This window comes from Betta splendens, chromosome 8, assembly GCF_900634795.4.
Source record: "Betta splendens chromosome 8, fBetSpl5.4, whole genome shotgun sequence".
In the NCBI taxonomy this organism is placed as follows: Eukaryota; Metazoa; Chordata; class Actinopteri; order Anabantiformes; family Osphronemidae; genus Betta; species Betta splendens.
Window position 1 is genome coordinate 795,722 of NC_040888.2, and position 21,703 is coordinate 817,424.

The following is a 21,703-nucleotide window of genomic DNA, read 5'->3' on the forward strand; positions in this document are numbered from 1 at the left end:
GGGCTGGAGGATTTAATCAGGGAAGCTCAGAATCAAAGGTGAGAGCGAGGCCACCGGCAGAACCTCAGACGTGGCTGTTTCAAACAGGCTGCATGTGATCAGAACCGGGGTCTGAGGTCCAGCGTGACCACATCAGATCAGACGTACCAAAACGCACCACCCTGGTTCTGCTCGGCCGCTCCCACTGGCTTTTGGGTTATACTCATGTTGTATCATATTTGAGACTGGGCTCCTAAGAGGAAACACAACCTTGACTCGTCTTAGGTTTGGATCCGGTTCTGTAGCGTGAACCCAGAATGAGTCAACTAGAACCGATTTTGAATTTCTGAACCATTGTGTTTATTAAGGAGCCTCCAAGCCAACAAGTGAGCCTGGTTGGTTCTGACCAAAGGTTGTGAATCATCATCTAAAGTGAACACTCCATCTGATTCTGGTTCCAGTTCAGACGATTCATCAGATTAGAAATCATGATGAAATGTTCATCATTAAACGCTGGGTGGTGGTTCAAGGACCAAAGCGGGTCCAACTCAGACTTCAGCTTGTTGGAGTGAGTAGCATCTGTGAGCAGAGGCCGGATCTGGTTCTGCTAATGTGACAGTTGATCTCATTTCATCGGGCTTCAGTCCCGGCACAAAGCTGCTGTGTGAGGATTCACTGTGTGTCTGTGACCTTTCATCAGCTCCCTGGGATAGAAACACCGACTCAGCAGAGTGAACGGAAGCGACAGAACCAACTCTTTCTGATCTGGACCTGCAGTCCGTGGTCTGATCGACCTCCAGGTCACACTTCCCTCTGAAATGTGCTGAGATGCCGGAGCCTTGTTGTTTTTTTAAGCCTGTTTCATTGATGTGTTTCAGACTGTTTTGCGTTGAGGCTCTGTTGACGTCCTCTTTAGTTCGGGGACACCTGCTGTGCAGAGCCTTGGCAGACGCCGCCGGAATCAGAATGAGACGCTGTGGATTACCCACAATGCTCAGCGCTGTTGTGGTGACGCAATGACGAACGGAGGAAGTGGACGTCAAGGCTTCTGTTGTCCGTGTGTTCATCTGAAGGGCTGTTGGACGCATGCGTTTACCCGCGGCCTCCAGCAGGGGGCGCCGCATCCCTGAGCCAGCGGTGAAATCCTCCTCCAGGGAGCGTGTGGATGCGACCTTTCAGAAAAACAAGCACAAGTACTTGGTTTATAGAACCTTCATGAAATGCTACAGCGTTATTTACATATGTGCTGATTCAGCATTCACAACATCAAATATTTGCAGTGGCCATGGCCTAAAATTCATCAGCTGCTGTCATGAATCTTACTGTTCGTCCACACGTCCGTGTTGGATGCATGAAAACACACAGAAGCACGTTTCTACGCTTTGATCCAACTGGCTGCAGGATCCACAGCTGGATGAAATCGACCGTGATCCGGAAAGCCTCCCATCTGCTCACATGTGCCACGTGGCGGGACAGAACCCACACGACTTGCTCTGATCCAGCTTTGTCTCCAAAAGGCCGACCGTTTCACAGTCGATCCGCGTCGAGGGTCCAGTTCGCATGAACACGGTTCAGTGAAAGGTGGGACGTTTGTGGAAGCAAACCTCCACAAACCACTGGAAAAGAAATGAGTGGACGGGTTTCTGTAGGAAAGGACTCTACGGCCGAACCACTGGTGTCATCAGAACCATTTGTCCTTGAGACGGAACCAACGAGCGTCGTCTCTTGCTCCAAACCAAACCAAACCAAACAGCTGTTAGTCTGAGCTGTGAGGGATTAACAACGTTACATAAGAGGAAATGAAAGCGGGCATGTTGTGTTCAGTCCCGACCCGCGCTCGGCCTCTTCCAGTCCAGACTCCTCTCTGGCTGAGTGCTGAGTGTGTGTCAGAACAAAGCGCTGGCTTCAGCACAGAGATGATGTGGGTCCGTCGGTGCCAGACGGTCCCGACAGCTCCATCCAATCTAACAGAACCCCACTTCCTGTTCCTGCTTCGTTGGCCTGAAGGTCCGGAGACAGGAATACGCCTTGGTTCTGCTCCGCCCCATTGGACGAGGGACACCAGCCAGGTCCGGTTGGGTCGGTACTGATGAGGTCACGGTGTGTGGGGACCTTCAGCCATATGTTGCATAAAGCAGTGAAAGTCCTAATCCTCGCTGCAGCATTATGCAACGACGCAGTTCTGCCCAGTTTGAGCAAAGCCTCAAAAGGTTCTGTTCGCTCTGTGCAGCTTCTTATTATCTGATATTGACAAACTCACACAGTCTTTTATTTTCATTTGCTTCCATCTCTTTATTTTACCACTCTGAGGCTTCGTCTGAGCCGCAGTAATCCAGCATTAGTGGCTTTAGGATGAGGTTGTGTCATCGCATCCACCTGCAGAACAATCAATGCACCATGTGATGTGAAGCATCTGTTCTCCTCAGTTCAATGAATAGAAGCAGATGCAGCACAGCATCAACGTCTTCGTAGCATGTTCGTGTTCACACATTCTCAAATGTTTTTTATTGCAGGTCTGAATATTTATCATTCTAGTTCGAGACATTTCAAATGTGAGCTTGCCTCAGTTGTCGCTGTCTGTGGTGCTGATTCTGGATCCTCCACGGACTCTCCTCGTGGGGGGGGGAGGGGCGACAGGGAATCCCTGCAAGCGCTTACAAATATCGCGTTGCTGCCGCCGCTGCGTCCAGTTTCACATCAAGTTCAGGCGGAGCAGCGGCGACTGGATGACTGAACCCGTACAGACCCAACGACGTGGTTCTGGAGATGAGCCCGAGTGGGGCTCACGCGGATGCTAACGGGACCGGACAGGCTCTTTCTTCCGAGGAGCAGCAGCGCGTGAACTGATCGTGAACCGCGCGTCGAGCGCTTCGTCCTCTGGAACCGGAGGTGCAGAGGAGCTCGCTTCTTCCGGACTCGGTGAGGGCAGACTCGGTTCGGGCCTGTGCTCGCTCGACCCGATGTCAGGGATGCTCCGAGCGCAGCCCGCGGCGTCGCCAGCATGACGGCGGAGACGCGGGTCCGAGGTGAGAGAGAACCGCTTCACGGGAGTGTTTTTCCGGGGACTTCGACGTGACGCCGGGCTCCCTCTGCGCCGGGACGCTGCTCAGGACGCGCACCAACACGGGCCCGGAGGTCGTGGAGTGAGCCCCCCCCCCGCTGGGAGCCCAGCCCCGCCCGCCCCGCATCGCGCCATGGACGACTCGGGCATCATCCGGCGCCGGAGGCTGCAGGTGAGGCGCTGTGTGTGGTCGTTCACAGCATCGGGGTTCCGGTACCATTAGCGCGGGTTACTGCCCAGTAGGAACCAGACGGCCGTAATGACGTCACGTCCTCAATAATACACCACATCACTTATTAGAAAGGTTATCTCTTCTTTACTGGACACAAGTGGCACACAGTAAATGACAGGACCGGTTCAGCTCGGTCCAGATTCGGAGAAAGGTCAAGTCTGCTAGCTGGGCTAATTAGCATCACTTCACAGGTGGACCTTAGTGGGTTTTCTTTGAAAATCATAAATATGATCAGAGGGAGCAAAAACAGACCAAAGACTGCTAACAAACAAAACCAGAACCAGTTCTCAGAACCCTTCTATCTTCTGGGTTTGGATTCTCGTTTTGTTAGCTAGGCTACTAGCTTCCACTTAGAAAGTGCGAATCAGCGTGGCTTCACAGCGTTTCTACAATAAACACTGGTTTATTTCTTTATGAAACACCAAAAGGAGACACGAGACAGTTGTAACATAAAAGTAATATAGATTTCATAATATGAAGCAGGTTTCAGAACCTAAACCTGGAAGATTTGGATTCTGCTTAAAAGCTATGTGGCCACAAGCTAAGCTAACTAGCATGCAGAGGCTAAGTAGTGTTCACATATTGCAGTGTTCCCCAGGAACTGGTTCTGCTCCACACACACTGAGCAGAACCACGAGACAATCCCAGACACGCAGAGTTCAGGTTCTGTCCACTTTTTGGACCCAACCTTTTTCGGTTGTTCTTCTGGTACTTCTCTGAGCACGTCCTGTAAAAGCAGCATTTGGACTCCTCGCTTTCCGGTGATTCGCATTTGAACGGCTGCTTCCTCAGTAGGAGGCAGCGGAGCCTCCGCCCAGCTCAGAACCGCTCCGGGTTGTGGTTCTGATGCCGCCTCCTGGTCTCATCCGCTCCGCCTCATACGGTGACGCCCCCGCAGTGAACCGGGTCTGATCAGCTGTGGATGCTGCAGCTGAGCTTTGGGTTTGGTACATGTTCATGCGCGTTCCACCGGGTCAAAGCCGTGAAGCTGAGCTGTTGCCCAGTTATTGTACAGCATCGTTGCTTACACGGGCAGGACGTCACCCCCCCCCCCCCAGCCCCTCTGCCTCCTCTGCCTCCTCTAACCCCCACCCCCAGCCCCTCTGCCTCCTCTAACACCCCCCCCCTGCCTCCTCTGCCTCCTCTAACACCCCCCCCTCTGCCTCCTCTAACACCCCCCCCAGCCCCTCTGCCTCCTCTAACACCCCCCCCAGCCCCTCTGCCTCCTCTAACACCCACCCCTCTGCCTCCTCTGCCTCCTCTAACACCCACCCCTCTGCCTCCTCTAATACCCACCCCTCTGCCTCCTCTGCCTCCTCTAACCCCCCCCCAGCCCCTCTGCCTCCTCTACCACCCCCCCCCCGCCTCCTCTGCCTCCTCTGCCTCCTCTAACCCCCACCCCCCAGCCCCTCTGCCTCCTCTAACACCCCCCCCCCCCTGCCTCCTCTGCCTCCTCTAACACCCCCCCCTCTGCCTCCTCTAACACCCCCCCCAGCCCCTCTGCCTCCTCTAACACCCCCCCCTCTGCCTCCTCTAACCCCCACCCCCCAGCCCCTCTGCCTCCTCTAACACCCACCCCTCTGCCTCCTCTGCCTCCTCTAACACCCCCCCTCTGCCTCCTCTGCCTTCTCTAACACCCACCCCTCTGCCTCCTCTGCCTCCTCTAACACCCCCCCCCAGCCCCTCTGCCTCCTCTAACACCCCCCCAGCCCCTCTGCCTCCTCTGCCTCCTCTAACAACCCCCCTCTGCCTCCTCTGCCTCCTCTAACACCCCCCCCCTCTGCCTCCTCTGCCTCCTCTAACACCCACCCCTCTGCCTCCTCTAACCCCCCCAGCCCCTCTGCCTCCTCTGCCTCCTCTAACACCCCCCCCCCCAGCCCCTCTGCCTCCTCTAACAACCCCCCTCTGCCTCCTCTGCCTCCTCTAACACCCACCCCTCTGCCTCCTCTAACACCCACCCTCTGCCTCCTCTAATACCCACCCCTCTGCCTCCTCTGCCTCCTCTAACCCCCCCCCAGCCCCTCTGCCTCCTCTAACACCCCCCCCCCCTCTGCCTCCTCTGCCTCCTCTAACACCCCCCCTCTGCCTCCTCTGCCTCCTCTAACACCCCCCCCTCTGCCTCCTCTGCCTCCTCTAACACCCACCCCCCCCAGCCCCTCTGCCTCCTCTAACACCCCCCCAGCCCCTCTGCCTCCTCTAACACCCCCCCAGCCCCTCTGCCTCCTCTAACACCCCCCCAGCCCCTCTGCCTCCTCTGCCTCCTCTAACACCCCCCCCCCCCAGCCCCTCTGCCTCCTCTAACACCCCCCCCTCTGCCTCCTCTGCCTCCTCTAACACCCACCCCTCTACCTCCTCTAACCCCCCCCCCTGCCTCCTCTGCCTCCTCTAACACCCACCCCTCTACCTCCTCTAACCCCCCCCCTCTGCCTCCTCTGCCTCCTCTAACACCCCCCCCTCTGCCTCCTCTGCCTCCTCTAACACCCCCCCCTCCTCCTCCTCTGCTCCTCTACCCCCCCCCCCCCTCTGCCTCCTCTGCCTCCTCTAACACCCCCCCCTCTGCCTCCTCTCCTCCTCTCTAACACCACCCCCCCCCTCTGCCTCCTCTGCCTCCTCTAACACCACCCCACCCTCTGCCTCCTCTGCCTCCTCTAACACCCCCCCCCCCCCGCCCCTCTGCCTCCTCTGCCTCCTCTAACCCCCCCCCCCAGCCCCTCTGCCTCCTCTGCCTCCTCTAACACCCCCCCCTCTGCCTCCTCTGCCTCCTCTAATACCCCCCCCCCTCTGCCTCCTCTGCCTCCTCTAAACACCCCCCCTCTGCCTCCTCTGCCTCCTCTAACACCCCCCCAGCCCCTCTGCCTCCTCTGCCTCCTCTAACACCCACCCCTCTGCCTCCTCTGCCTCCTCTAACACCCCCCCCCCCCAGCCCCTCTGCCTCCTCTGCCTCCTCTAACACCCCCCCCCAGCCCCTCTGCCTCCTCTAACACCCACCCCCCCCCAGCCCCTCTGCCTCCTCTAACCCCCCCCCCCCAGCCCCTCTGCCTCCTCTGCCTCCTCTAACCCCCCCCCCCAGCCCCTCTGCCTCCTCTGCCCGGCCCTGCTGTATGATGGATGCTCCAGCTTTCTCTCGCTCTGTGACCCTGTTTTGGCCTGCAGGCCTCCTTCCACCGCTTCAGAGCAGTGATTAGAGCTTTATCTCAGCTAACACCATGCCTTTGTTCCTTTAATGCTCCAGAAATGACGTGCAACCTTCATGGATTCGTCCTGTCATAAAGCTGAAACATCACCTTCCTCTTGGAGGCTGCCCAACAGTCCCACAGCTCAAAGAAGGCAGGGTTCAAGGCAGGAGGCGATCGGGTCCACACAGAAAAGACAAACAAGGCTGGATGTTGGACGTTCAGCTTAACGTTAGCCGTAAAACAGAAGTAAAGATGCATAGAGATGGTTTCATGTCTAGTGAATCTCTAAACTTATATCAGAAGAATTAATTCCATCTGTTGGAGTTTAAAACAAAATGTCGAAAACTAGAACGTTTACAGGGACCTAACAAACGAAGTCACGCGATCATAAAGACAGGAAGTGAAGTATTTGGTCAAAGTCACAGTTGGAACGATGAGATTTATGGAACCAAGCGTGAACAAGCAAAGGAAGCTGTCCTGTGGAGCGAAAGGCAGGAAAGCCCTGAAGCACCGGAAGCAGCTGTCTCAGATCGTCTGTACGTGGGGACACGTGACCTCACTGGATCAGAGCCCCTTCATGGCCGTAGAACCGGGTCTGAGGCCTCTGAGCCTTTGGTCTCTTCATGTTCATGGTGCCACAGATGGCTCCGCTTTGTTCAAGGCGCCAACTGGTCCGTTTGTTGTGCGGCCACAAACAGACTGTGAGCAGATGTTCCGGGTCCAGAAACAAAGAGGGACATGTTTATTCATTCATACTGTCCTGATTTATCCTCTCTGGATGTGTCCAGAACCACTGAACAGACACTGGACCCTTGGACAAAAGCTTTGTTCTAGATTGATTTGTGTATATTTCATTCAGTGTTTTCTGTTGTCTCCATTTGAGAGGTTACGCAGTGAAATGTGGATCAGGGCTGGTCCAGTCTCAGCAGTCACAGAAGGCTCGTATGCGACAGCTGAGACACCTTTTGGTTACGTCCTCACAAATGTGTAACCTGTTAGTCAGTGCATCTTTAAATGAAGCTCATCGTTCCATCGTTTAGGTTTTACTCCATCTCCATCTGACGGTCTGAACCCACGAGTTAACTATTCAGCTGCTGTGAAACCAGGGACTCATCCTGATGTGTTAAACTCAGGGGACGAGGCCAGTGATGAGTTTATGATCAGATGTGGACCACTAGACCCTTTTAGATCTCACACACACACACACACACACACACACACACACACACACACACACTCACTCCTCTACCTGATCTCTCTCTTTCTTTGTGTCTTTCTTCCAGAAGGATCTTCCACTGCCTCGTAAAAGCAGCAGGTGAGTGTCACCTTTGTTACCCCTCGTCCCCCTGTTGCCTCCTCCCTCTGGGGAGATATTCTCAATCCAAACTGAACGGGCTCCCTGGCTGAGGAACGGCGCTGGTTCTACCAGAACCACTGAGACTCTGCAGGTTTATGTGAAGCACAATGTTTCTCAGCTAAACCTCACATACTAATACAGACTCTTAGAATGCATGCTATCGTTTAGCGTCAACATGGTTCACGCCGCAGGGCAGGGAGAGTAGATCTGTGTGTGCCTTCCTCCTCCTCCTCTTCCTCAGATGTCCTCTCTCCTGCCAGCCTCGCTCCATCCATCTTCTACTTGTCCCCGTCATCCTGAGGCATCATGGGTAATCAAACATAAAACGAAGCCACAGATTAACTCTACTTCGATCCACCTCACTGATGTGTCCCCTTCTTCTTCTGCTCCTCGTGGGAAACCGTGCTCCTTCACACAAAGCGGACACGAGGAGCCTCCAGCCATCACGGTCACCGTGACAACGCTCTTCTTACATCCATGAGCAAACGAGTCGTGGTTGGAGCCGTTGATTCTGGTGGAGCAGTGATGAGCAGCACTGAGGATTCATGAGGCTGAAGTGTTTAATGAAGCATCAAATGGAGTGTGATGAGACATTAGTCCAATGTGTTCAGGAGTGATGTGACTCAGGGTGAAGCGGCGATTCGAGTCTTAAACAGCTGACGAAGGCAGTGGCTCAGGTGTGAAGGTCTGATGGACGTAGATCTGTTCGTGCCGCGTGAAGATCTGGGAGCGATGGGACGTTTGCCTGCGTGGGCTCGATGTTGTTCTACTCGGGGTTGGTGTGAGCGGGTCCACCCACACCCCCACCTGCAGAGGCAGCCGTCAGCAGCTGCTTCCCCGTGGATGTCCGTCCGTCCGTCCGTCCTCGTCCCTCCCTCCGTCCAGACCACCCATTAAAGACGCGCTGCTTCACTTTCAATCTGCCTCCTGCCTCCGTTCATGGGTGAACGCAGCTCAGGCCAGTTTTAAGGCTTTGATTTCATTCAGCATCTGCTTTACGCTTATGTAAGAGTCCACATGACGCTTTGAGCTGTTGCTTCACCTTCGCTCTCCTTCGCTCAGTTGTTCAGAGCCTGCAGCCAAAGCTTTTTAGCTGCTCTGCGTCCGGACCCACCCCGCCCCTCGTCCCTCCCCCTCTGCTTTGCCACAGCGCCAGCGTTTTGCATTGCGATGACATTTCCCAGTGAGTTGCTTCCTTCCCGCTGCTCGTGGACACTCCGGCGCCAGCATGTTTCGACGCACTAAGAGGTTTGTGGAGCTGCAGGCTTTGTGTTTACTGTGCTTGGCCCGGCCGGCGATGCTCAGGCAGAGGTCCGTGCAGTGCGAGGGAGCCCTGTAGTCCAGGGAGTGAGATGTGAATGCAGTAATGCATTGCTGTGCATGGAATGTGATGCTCACACGGAGACGGCATCTGCTGATTTGATCCATTTGGCTCTGTACTCTTTCATGTCATGGGGTCCAAAGTTTTGGTTCTGTTAATATGAAGTTATTAAAAGCATCAATGACTCATCAGACGGTCCTCGGTGCGACAGCTTCGCTTCGTCTACGGGCCGGAGCTGAGTCAGAACCACCGGTCTCTGGACCCTTCTGGACTGATTCATGCTCCTGGAGTTTTTACTTCGCTGTAGTTTGTGATGATGTTGAATCTCCTCCAGCTACAGTTGCGTAAGCGTCTGATTTTTCCTGTGTGAAGGAGAGTTTTCCTGCAGCGATCGATAGAAGATGAGACGACAAAATGGGAGCATCAGAATGCTTCAGCAAATAAAATCAATCCAAACAATGTGCAGTGGTTCAGCTTCAAGATTCAGACTCATTGTGTGTAAAAATGAATGAATGAAGGATTCTGAGGTTTGTTCATTTGTTGAAATGACATCTACCTTTTTATAGTTATAATAATAACCTTAAAGGATTATGACGCTTACAGTACGATGTGGCCTTATTTATCCCACAATGTGGAAAAGCTTTTGTTTGTCTGTCTGTGATAATACTGTTATAAATGTTTGTCTCTTCATCCTCCTGATCAGAACTAAAGCAGCTGCTGTTCAGACCCACTCGCTGCGTCTCACCTGAACTCACCTCTTGTCTAAGCGCATCCCTAATTAAAAGAAGCTGTATTTGCCTTGTGGAGGACATTACCAGAGGAGAAGGCGTGAACAAAGCAAAGGTGCAGGGAGGCGGGGGCGCCTCCAGGGCCCGGGGTCATATCTGTGTCTGCCGGTCCATTAGGGAGCAGCTCACCAGGGTTACGTGAGCAGGAGCATCGCTGCCTCTCGCTTCACTCTCTCCCTGCTTCTCTTTTGTCACACATTGCTGCTGTCTGTCTCCTAAACATAGGATTTGTTGGCTCATTCATCAGAGGCGGGTTCGGTTTCCTGCAGCCAGTTAAATAGGCAGCTGGGACGTGGTTCAGTGGCAGGACCGTTGTAGTTCCACTCCAGGCCACTAGATGTCCCTAGCTACACGCAGCTGCATCATCTTCATCGTCTGGACTCTAGGTGTTCCTTCATCCTCACCTACGTTCTAATTTATCGTCATTTGGTTTAATAAAGCAGCATCAGGCCGTGAGCTTTTCTGACCTGGACTCAGACCCATCTGTTTGTGGCCCCTGTCCACATCACGCATAGCATCCACCGCTGCTCTGTAACGCTTCAGGTTAGCTGGAGGCTCAGCGGGCCGAAGGTGCTGCTGGGTTCAGCGTTAATGGAACCGCTGGGTTCACGGTGCCGCGTCTCGTCTCCTTTAAGGCCGTCGCTGATGGGGAAAAACGCGTCTGAGGGCAGTGGCTTCTCGGCAGCTCTAAATTTACCCTTGCTTGACAGATATTGCTGCTGTCAGCTGCTGCTTTGTTCCTCAGACTTAAGCTGATTACAGGGACATAAAACAAGACACCTTCTCCCGACTGGACCTGAGTGAACTCAGGGACCGGGGACAGAAAAAGGCATATGATAAAAAGGTGTTGGGCATCGGTGGTTCAGAGCCGAGGGTGTTCTGCCTGAGGCCGTGACCGCGCTGACCTTTGACCCCTGCGTCCTCCTGGACGCTGCGTAGCAACGAGCCGTCTGCTTTCTCTTCCTGCTCAGTGCTTTATTGGTCGTTACAGCTGATGTGTTCACGCTGACGTTCACCACAGTAAAAACACAGGGCGATTAGCTTGGCTTCGTAGGCTACAGAGGCAGAGTCTACTGAACCTGAAACCTAACACACGTGTCTGAGCCTGAATTCAACTGGGAAACGGGCTCAGAGGGATTCTGTAGCATCTCACACAACAATATTCCCTCTGTGCATTTGTGTCGGCGCAGCGTGAACACTCACGCCACACGTGTGTAGCGGTGAAACTGGGTCACGGTACGTTCTCATGGCTGCGCCTCATCTTGCTTCCTGTGCATCTCCTTCCTCGTCTCTGCAGCATCTGTGATGTAAAGACACGCTGACGGCAGCATTGATGCAGCGCCAGAACCCATTAACTCGCTTTGTCTTGAAGGAGCTGGTCTGGTCAGTGAGATTACTGCACAAAGCTTTAAGGTTAAGCACAGATGTCAGGATTTCATCGATCCAGTGGAAGACGCAGCATTTGTCTGATCAATGGGATCCAGACGAGATCTGGATCCCATTGATCAGGACGTTCTGATGTCAGCGATGGGTCGCACATTGACACACCTGTGTCGGACTTCAAACGTTCAGTAGAATCATTTAATCAATGATGTGTTCAAATAGAGGAAAGGTTTTTGTACCAATACTTGACACAGCTGAGTGATAAAACGGCCTGACGTTTGCTACCGTTGGTTGGAAGCAGCAGACGGTTCCTTCCTGCAGCGTCAGCGTTCTGCCGTCTGTTAACTCACAGCTTTGAATCGCTGCCCAACGCCGCTAGCAGCGACAGCAGCATCGGTGCTAATGAGTCAAAGTCTGGTGTCACGGGTTCGATGGGTCCATTCAGCCGTTCACTCGTGTAATAATCACCTACCATCCATCACAGAGGCTCAGGTGTGTTTGCAGTTGCTGAGCTGTAGAGAAGCAGCCGTTTGTTTGTCTCTGCCTCTCATCTCACGGCTCAGTGGAAGTGTTTTGCCTCCCTCCACATCCTGTCGGGGCTGAGGAGCATGATGGGATGTTCCAACCTCTTCTATCTGGCAGCTGGAAACAGAGACTGTGTAAATCTGCTCAGGTGGTAACGTGTGTCTCTCTGTGTCCTCTGTAGCTGTCGTACAAGCAACAGGAAGAGTCTGATTCTGAGCAGCACCTCCCCCACGCTGCCTCGCCCACACTCCCCCCTGCCCCTCCCCGGACACCTCGGTACGTACGCCGGCCGGTAATCAGTGGTCCGGTGGAGCCCGACGAGCGCGAGGTTCCGCTGCAGTGACGCTTCATCTCTAACTGTCAGCTGTTGTTGTGTCTCATCCTCCTCCTCCGCTCCCTTCCAGGAAGCAGCCCTCTGGACAGCCCACGAAACTTCTCCCCCAGTAACCCAGCACACTTCTCCTTCGCATCCTCCAGAAGGTGATGCTTCCTGTGTTTGTTCATGGTTACAGGCTCCCTGCCCTGCTTCACCAGGTCTCACTGATCTCTGCACGTCTGTCAGCTCCTAAAATATAAAGACCACACGACGGCGGCGTCCAGTTAGACTCATCTCACTCTATGTCTCATTTGTCTGATGCGTCACCCACATGTGGTGTCTCACAGCAGACGAGTCCTGAGTTAAAAACGATCAGGAGCCAGTCATGTCGAGTGTTTGCTTCCAGCTCTGCGCTGTGAAGGAACCTGACCCTTGTGTTGTGTGCAGAGCGGACGGGCGCCGCTGGTCTCTGGCTTCGCTGCCGTCGTCTGGATATGGAACCAACACTCCCAGCTCCACGGTACCCGCTTCTCGACTCGCACACACACAAACACAGGCTTCTTCCCTGTTCTCTTCCTCATCGTCCTCTCGCTGACTGCAGTCGTCCAGCTCCTCTCAGGAGCGCCTGCACCAGCTGCCCTTCCAGCCCACCGTGGACGAGCTCCACTTCTTGTCCAAGCACTTCGGCAGCCCTGAGAGCATCACGGACGACGACGGCGGCCGAAGCTCCCCCCACATGCGGCCGCGCTCCCGCAGCCTCAGGTCTGACTGAAGGTTTGGACACAACTCGCCCACTTGAAGTGTTCCCACTGTAAAGAGGTGGTTTTTGTTCCCTTCAGCCCCGGACGCTCCTCCGCCTGCTACGACAACGAGATAGTCATGATGAACCATGTGTATAAGGAGCGATTTCCAAAGGTAACACAACACAAGGTGGTGATCAGAGCAGCTGACAGCGTTCATCGGCTGCTGTCTGCAGAGCGTTGACTCCTCCTGTGGTCCTCCAGGCCACGGCGCAGATGGAGGAGAAGCTGGCCGACTTCATCCAGGCCTACTCTCCTGAGAGCGTCCTGCCGCTGGCCGACGGCGTGCTCAGCTTCATCCACCACCAGATAGCAGAGCTGTCCAGAGACTGCCTGGCCAAAGCCCGCGACGGCCTCATCACCTCTGTCTACTTCTTTGAGCTGCAGGAGAACCTGGAGAAGCTGCTCCGGGAGGTGGGATGAGGCGGAGGCTCCGGAAGTCCTGGTCGTTTCCTCGTGGCTTCTCGTGGCTCTGATGAGCTTGTCTCCCGTCTGTCTGTGTTTCAGGCCTTCGAGCGCTCAGAGAGCACTGAGGTGGCCTTTGTCACAGAGCTGGTGAAGAGGCTGCTCATCATCATCTCCCGACCTGCCAGACTTCTGGAGTGTCTGGTACCAAAACACGCTGTTCATTTTATGTCATCACTTCAAGCCTTCAGTTTGTGTGCAGACGAGCCCAGATCCTGATTCTGAGCTCTAAGGCAGCGTGTCTCATTTGCATTTAGATGAAAGGCTCCCTGCTGTAGTGAGACTGAGACCTTTCTGTCTGACTCAGACTCAGACCATGGCAGCATGTAAATGGATTTACTCCTCTGCTCTGATTCACTGAACCCAACTCCCAAGAAATGTAATGCTACACAAGACGTTTCCATGTGATGATTCCCTGAATGGAAGCTTCCCTCTTCCAGGAGTTTAACCCTGAGGAGTTTTACCATCTGCTGGAGGCGGCGGAGGACCACGCCAAGGAGGGACATCTGGTCAAAACAGACATTCCTCGTTACATCATCAGCCAGCTGGGGCTGACCAGGGACCCCATCGAAGGTGAGAGTCACAGGAGACACACGAGTAAGGCAGGAACAGAAAGGAGCCCTGATCTGACTCAGTCTGACGTGTTCCTCATCAGAGATGGTGAACATCGACAGCTGCGACAGCGAGGCGCTGACGCCAGAAACAGACGACTCCACAGAGGTGAGTGTCCTCGCATCCTGGGCCTCAGCTCCTGTAGCAGGACACAGAGGAGCTGTGGCTTTTCATTGGCAGCCTGTTTTCTCTCTGGGATGTTGTGTTTCTCTGTTTATTTGAATTAAGGTCTGAGCTTCTAACACAAGCTGTTGGGAGCCAGATTTGGTGTTTAGGAAGCCACTGATGCAGTTTTGCTCCAAATGTTGCCTGCAGGGTAAGATTCGAGCCATCAAACCTCCAGGAGAAGCAGACTTTCAGACCATCAAGCTGATCAGTAATGGAGCCTACGGGTGAGTAGAGCACCAACGACCCACCAGCAGTGACAGGGGTCACATGACAACGGTTCTAAGCGTTGTCTTCCTGCTGTCAGAGCCGTGTACCTGGTGCGTCACCTAGAGACACGACAGCGTTTCGCCATGAAGAAGATCAACAAGCAGAACCTGACCCTGAGGAACCAGATCCAGCAGGCCTTCGTGGAACGAGACATCCTCACCTTCGCAGAGAACCCGTTCGTGGTCTCCATGTTCTGCTCCTTCGAGACGCGCCGTCACCTCTGCATGGTCCTGGAGTACGTGGAAGGTGAGCCTGTGACGGCTGTCTGTGACGTAGCCAGCGTGAGGCGGTGCTGACTGACCCTTGAGCTGCGTGCTGCTCAGGTGGGGACTGTGCCACGCTGCTGAAGAACATCGGGCCGCTGCCGGTGGAGATGGCTCGTCTGTACTTCGCTGAGACGGTCCTGGCTCTGGAGTACTTACACAACTACGGCATCGTGCACCGCGACCTCAAGCCTGACAAGTAAGGGCTGAGCTTCACGGCGCTGCTCCACACTGATGCTCCAGGTTTCAGCTTTTCGCTTCCTCTCCTCAGCCTCCTGATTACCTCCATGGGCCACATCAAGCTGACCGACTTCGGCCTGTCTAAGATGGGCCTGATGAGTCTGACCACCAACCTGTACGAAGGACACATAGAGAAGGACACTCGGGAGTTCTTGGATAAACAGGTAATGAGCTGAAGCCTCGGGTGGATCTGTGGCAGCTGTGAATATTCAGCATGAATAGTACAGGAAAGTGATCCCTGCGCCTTCACATGTCCCTAACGCTCCATTCATTTCATGGCGTTGGGATCCCAAGGATCAGGCTCGTAGCTGCATCTTTGGTGCCTTTATGTCACTGTACCACTGTCTGTGAGACGGAACCACAGGCAGCTCAACCTGAGCCTCATTCATTCTTCTGTTTGACGACAGTTTGCTGACTCAGTCTTTGCTTCTCTGAGCTGTGTCCCACAATCAGAAAGTTCATTTATTGACTCTATTATGAGTAAGTTATTCCTCTTTCAACACCATGTGACTGTAAACCAGCAGCATTTCAGACGGAGCCAACCAGCTCTTGTTTTTAGGTGTGTGGGACTCCAGAGTACATTGCTCCAGAGGTGATTCTGCGTCAGGGCTATGGGAAGCCTGTGGACTGGTGGGCGATGGGCATCATCCTCTACGAGTTCCTGGTGGGCTGTGTTCCGTTCTTTGGAGACACTCCAGAGGAGCTCTTCGGGCAGGTGATCACAGGTGAGCACTCCAGCAACGCTTGCTGCTTCTGCTCCTTCATCATCATTATACCATCATATCACCTCTCCTGTGTGATGTAGACGACATCGTTTGGCCAGAAGGAGACGAAGCTCTGCCCATTGATGCCCAGCACCTGATCTCCTTGCTGCTGCAGACCAACCCACTGGTCCGACTGGGCACAGGTCGGTCTCACTGCAAACCACAGACCCAGGAACATGAAATGAGGCAGAACAGATGTGTTTTATGTAGATATGTTTTATACAGCACACGGGATCAGACATGGGCTTCTGAGGTTCAGTGCCTGCACACACTGTGTCGCTCTCAGGTGAGTCACAGGCTTTGCTTCTCTGCAGGGGGTGCCTTTGAAGTGAAGCAGCACGCCTTCTTCACAGAGGTGGACTGGAACAGCCTGCTGAGACAGAAGGCAGAGTTCATCCCTCACCTGGAGTCAGAGGAAGACACCAGTTATTTTGACAGTAGGTCTGCGTTTTTTGCGAGCTTTTGAATCATCACTGTCTTCTTCAGGATGTCCTCATTAAAGCCAGGCTCAGTAACTATGTTACAGGCTTGAGTCCAGTTCTAAGTCAGCTGTGACCAGGCTGTTATTTGAGCCCGGATGAACCCTCTGATATCCTCATCAGGTCGATCCGAGCGCTACCATCACGTGAACTCATACGACGAGGACGATACCAACGATGACGAGCCCGTGGAGATTCATCGCTTCTCATCCTGCTCCCCTCGCTTTAGCAAGGTCAGACCTCACATTACAGTGGAGAGAGCTTTTGAGGCTCGCGTCACTCACTGGCTGATCATCTGTCATGTTGTGTGTGGCTGCAGGTGTACAGCAGCATGGAGCATCTGTCCCAGCTGGAGCATAAGCCTCACACCGTGACTCTGCGGGAGCACAAGGTCCCCAGGGAGGACCGGGTGGCCAAGAGAGAAAGCCTGGGAAGCGTCACCCTCAGAGACAAGACCTGGAGGACCGGATCACCTGAGATGTGAGCACAGCCTGATTTTAACCCCATGTTGAATACAGACCTATACCACAGTACGCCTGCCTGGTTTCTCAGGAAGCGTTTGTCCTGCTCCGAGTCTTCCTTCACTGAGAGCGATTCCAGCCCGCCATCCGGGACCCGCAGACGCTTCTCAGCCCTCATGGAAACTCACCGCTTGGCCTCGCCGCTGGACGCCGACTCTGAGCTGCCAGGATCCAGCAGGCAGGCTCCAGTGAAGACAAGAGGGGCTTCGCTGGAAGGAGCCACGGGCCCCGGCTGTGCTGATCAGAGAGCACATCCCAAGGAGAGCAACGGCCTCACAGCTGGAGGTACCAGTGTAACCGGGGGGCTTTGTTCATGCTATCAAGCTGCTGCTGGCAAACCACAGCCCAGCAACTCGTACAGAGCTGAGGACTGACCAGCAGAGCGCTTTTGTGTGTCAGTGTCAGCTTTTAATTACCTCCTTTTGATCTTCACAGACAAGCTGCTGAGACCTGCTGATGCCTCCTTGCCTCTTCCAGGCAGTGCTGCTGTTCTGGGGTTCCCCGACCCACACGGGCTCCGCGGGGCCACCACGGACCTGGTGCTGAGGAGGGTTCGCCACCAGCAGCTCACCGCTGAAGGAGAGAGACGCGGCTCACGGCCCGGAGGCAAAGTCATTAAATCGGCCTCTGCTACGGCGCTGTCCGTCATGATTCCTGCAGGTACACACGAGCTGTGTGGGTGAGCGATGTTTAGAGTCAGGGCTGTGTGGGGATGTAACCCTGGCCTCCTCTCCTCAGTGGAGCAGCATGGTGCCTCCCCTCTGGCGAGCCCCATGTCTCCTCGCTCCCTCTCGTCCAACCCGTCCTCACGTGACTCCTCCCCCAGCCGAGACTACTCCCCCGTGGTCAACGTCCAGCAGTCGCCCATCACCATCCACCGCTCTGGGAAGAAGTACGGCTTCACGCTGCGAGCCATCAGGGTCTACATGGGAGACAGTGACGTCTACAGCGTGCACCACATGGTCTGGGTGGGTACGACGCTACTGCAGTACAAAGCAGAGTCTCCTTCAGCTGACGGGACTCTAAATTCTCATGTCATCTCAGCACGTGGAGGACGGAGGTCCGGCCCATGAGGCCGGACTCGCTGCTGGAGACCTCATCACTCATGTGAACGGGGAGTCGGTCCACGGTCTGGTCCATACAGAGGTGGTGGAGCTGATTCTGAAGGTCAGACACGAACAGTCGCGGGTTTATGTGACTCGCTTTGAAACCATGTAACCGAGACCCAATGAATGTCCTACAGAGCGGGAACAAGGTGACAGTCACCACTACGCCCTTTGAGAACACCTCCATCAAACTCGGTCCAGCCCGCAAGTCCAGCTACAAGTCCAAGATGGCACGACGCAGCAAGAGGACTGGACCCAAGGAGGGGCAGGAGTGCGCTGCCTTCATGGCCTCACTTTACGCGCTCTGTGCCTTTCTTCCTTTCATTAACCTGCTTTTCTTTCTGTCCTTTCAGTAAGAAACGCAGCTCGCTGTTCAGGAAAATCACCAAACAGTCCAACCTGCTCCACACCAGCCGGAGCCTGTCCTCGCTGAACCGCTCCCTGTCGTCCGGCGACAGCCTTCCGGGCTCCCCCACCCACAGCCTGTCGGCCCGCTCGCCCACTCAGACCTACCGCACGGCGCTGGAGTCCCCTTATCTGGGTGGGAATGCAGCCATGCGCCGTAACACGCGGCCCGTCGGACCCGCTCTGACTGTGTCCTTCTCCTTCTGTCCTCAGGCACCTCCTCCCAGAGCAGCTCCCCAGCGTCCAGCACCCCCAACTCCCCAGCGGCCTCGCACCACATGAGGCCCAGCTCCCTGCATGGCCTGTCTCCCAAGCTGCACCGCCAGTACCGCTCCGCACGCTGCAAGTCAGCCGGCAACATCCCCCTGTCGCCGCTGGCCCACACTCCGTCCCCCACCACCTCCTCGCCTCCACCTCTCAGCGGTCACACGGTCGGGAGCTCTAACACCACGCAGACGTTCCCCGCCAAGCTGCACTCCTCGCCCCCCGTCGCCCGCCCGCGCCCCAAGAGCGCCGAGCCGCCCAGGTCCCCGCTGCTGCAGCGGGTGCAGTCGGCGGAGAAGCTGGGAGCGCCCGTTCTGCCCTCCTCTTCCTCCTCTTCCTCCTCACCTTCTCCCCTGGGCGTGTCGTTGCGCAAGCACAGCCTGGAGGTGACGCACGGCGACTACAGGAGAGAGTCCTTTCACTGTGAGCACAGCCTGCAGAGCCTCCTGGAGATAGAGGGAGAGAACGGACCTGTCCCGCCTTCGCCTTCATCGTCTTCCTCTCCGTCTCCTCCAATGGGAGGGGAGGTCGGAGGCCTGAAGCCTGCGAGGAAGCTGGGGAGGCAGGAGTCGCCTCTCAGCCGCGACACGCTGCTCACAGCAAGAGACAAAGAGCTGCAGGGTGAAGCTGAAACAGCTCCTGGCTCTAGTAAGACGTTCTCCAGTGCTGCAGTGGAGGAGCCTGGTCCAGCACTGGTTTCCTCCGCCACAGAGACCAAACCCAGTCCCGGGGATGCCATCGCCCCCAAATCCGAGCCAGCGGCCTCCAAGAGCTCAGCAACAGGCTCCGCAAAGGGGCCAGAACAAGCAGAGAGGAACCAGCAGAGTCCTCAAGAGAGAGGTGAGGACAAAGTGAAAGGCTCTGCAGATGCAGACAAGGCTAACCTGCCGAAAGCGTCGTCCAAGGTGCGTAAAGCCCCAGAGACGGCGGAGAAAGACTCGAGTGGCAGCGAAAAAGCAATGGAGACCAGCAAAGCCAAAGGACCCACCTCCCTGGGTCCCACCCAGGTTCAGACCCACACGCTTCCTGCTTCCAGATCCAAAGCAGAGAAAGCAACAAGCCTGCGCCGTGGGTCCAAGGAGGACAAGGCACACCTGGAGGTCCTGGAGGAGAACCCAACCTCGCCCTCCTCCAAGTCTCGTTCCATGTCTCCGGGTGACAAGTCCAGCTTCGTCACCCAGCTCACCAGTGTGGCCAAAACGGTGCTGGGGCCGATAAAAGGGGCATCACAGGAGGGGCCCCGGTCCAAAGATGCCTCCAAAGCCAGTGAGCGCAGCCACTCAGGAGGAAAAGCAGAGTCTTTGAACGGTTTGGGACGTCTGGGGGGGGGGACGGCAGCAAGCACTCAGTCCGATAAAGGAACCGCTCGGGGCAAGCATCATTCATGATATAAGCGCTTCAGATAGAGCCGGACTCTCCCGTGGAAAGTCTTCTACTAGCATCACTCTGACATATCATGAGTCCAAGAGACGAACACACGATCAAAGGTGGACACAGATTCAGCTTCAGGTCTGGCATCAAAATGTGTCTGTTGTACATAGTTAAAGTGTATGTCTTAATGCATGTCTACCACCAAACGTGGAAAATCCAAGAGTTGTTAAAAGGAGCAGGACCTCACGGTAGTGAACACTGTGACAGCAACAAACGGGCATTAGCACGGAGCATAAAGCGTTTCCTTAACGTCCAGTCAGGTCAGTGTCAGGTCAGGAGTCACCATAACTGGAACTGGACCAAACCACCAAAAAGCTTGAATCACTTGGGTCAGAACTGTTGAAGGGCTGAGTTCAGTGTGAGCGAAGGTTGAACTTGCACTGGGACATTATGAAATATTTAGCCGTCCCCAATAAACGTTTACATTGTGGTGTGGACAGGAAGACGACCTGAGTCTCCAGTGGGCAGCGTGCAGGTTCTCCCTGTTTGGTGAAGTCGGACCAGCGGTTCCCAAACTGCAAAGCTTCAATTCAGCAAGTCCTGTTGGCAACATAAAAAACACACTAAACTTGTGTTGTGTTACTATTAGTGAGGATTAAGCAGTTACAAACTCAATCACTTCAAATCAAACATAAAGGAGAAAATGTGCAGAGTTTCTCTAAAGTCCCACGTAAACGTGTGTCAGGTCCTGTTTGAGTCACGAGCTGAAAACATCAGCGTTCAGTTCACGCGTCTTTGACTTTACTGTGCTTTGTTTCCGACTTGAAGCACTTTGCCTCCATCTGATCTAACCTGCTGCTCTGTCCTCAGACCTGCTCACAGGAACCTGCAGGCTGGGAACCGCTGCTGCCCAGAACCATAGGGGCAGAAAAGGCTCCTCCATCCATTCTGTTCTGTGTGTACGTACAGTGTATTGTTGTGTGTGTGTGTGTGTGTGTGTGTGTGTGTGTGTGTGTGTGTGTGTGTGTGTGTGTGTGTGTGTGTGTGTGTGTGTGTGTGTGTGTGTGTGTGTGTGTGTGTGTGTGTGTGTGTGTGTGTGTGTGTGTGTGTGTGTGTGTGAAGTACACGTCATGCTTTTATTTAAACAGACTTTGTTTTGTAGTAGTACCTAAATGTAACATAATATGCAATCCATCAGTGCCCAGATCCACGACCCTAAGCGCTGTCAGCCCGGAGCAGATGTGCTGAGTGTCCTAGTGCTGGTTTCCAGGCTCAGATCTGAGACCCGAGGAGGAGAGATAAGTAGCGTAGCGTTAATAAGACGACAGGCGTTGCTGCCTGTGCTCGTTTCCTTCCATAAGTTAGAAATCAGACGTGTAACTGTTCTGTTGTTTGGACTGTAGACTCTAGGAGTTTGTGTGTATTGTGGGAAAATTGCACTTTAATTTGTGTCAAATACTTTTATTACTATTACTATTTATTTGACGATTTTTTTATGTGTTGTATTCATTACAGTTTTCTATTTATTCCATGTTTGGGCATCGCCTTTTTATTCAGGTCCATGCTGTCGTTCCTGGAGGTTTAATGTTGTGTCACGTCCTTGTTTGACTTTTTTATAACAACTGTCTGACTGTTGTTGTTTGTGCTGTTGATCCATATTTACCAAACACTGTTGTGACAAACCAATGCAAAAAAGCCTAGAGTACAGAAATGTAATAAAACACAGAGAACCCCTTTGTGTTATATTCATTAATGTCGCTCATCACCAAAATGAACTCAAGACAAGTCAAGTTTTATTGTCATTCCACCATGAACAGATCAGAATACAGTGAAATGAAAC

The 21,703-nt window shown here is 54.3% G+C and overlaps 1 protein-coding gene across 3 annotated transcripts; it reads left to right on the forward strand.

The window, feature by feature from the left end:
* The first annotated feature begins 1,313 nt into the window (after positions 1 to 1,313).
* LOC114860130 (microtubule-associated serine/threonine-protein kinase 1-like) lies at positions 1,314 to 21,597 on the forward strand. 3 transcript variants are annotated; one of them, XM_029158468.3, is made up of 27 exons: positions 1,314 to 3,212; positions 7,732 to 7,763; positions 12,004 to 12,098; positions 12,227 to 12,302; positions 12,586 to 12,658; positions 12,740 to 12,900; positions 12,978 to 13,053; positions 13,143 to 13,352; positions 13,446 to 13,547; positions 13,844 to 13,976; positions 14,059 to 14,123; positions 14,331 to 14,407; positions 14,488 to 14,696; positions 14,774 to 14,912; positions 14,985 to 15,117; positions 15,513 to 15,678; positions 15,759 to 15,860; positions 16,032 to 16,154; positions 16,320 to 16,429; positions 16,516 to 16,676; positions 16,749 to 17,002; positions 17,153 to 17,377; positions 17,456 to 17,685; positions 17,762 to 17,884; positions 17,961 to 18,094; positions 18,177 to 18,364; positions 18,442 to 21,597. In XM_029158468.3, exons 1-27 carry the CDS (start codon positions 3,174 to 3,176, stop codon positions 19,878 to 19,880), a joined length of 4,875 nt encoding a protein of 1,624 aa, XP_029014301.1. In that variant the 5' UTR covers positions 1,314 to 3,173; the 3' UTR covers positions 19,881 to 21,597. The 3 variants fall into 3 exon arrangements, with proteins under 3 accessions (XP_029014301.1, XP_029014302.1, XP_055366736.1); XM_029158469.3 differs by having other exon boundaries at positions 7,735 to 7,763; XM_055510761.1 differs by lacking the exons at positions 1,314 to 3,212; positions 7,732 to 7,763 and adding exons at positions 7,792 to 8,115; positions 8,226 to 9,053.
* The last annotated feature ends 106 nt before the right edge of the window (positions 21,598 to 21,703 follow it).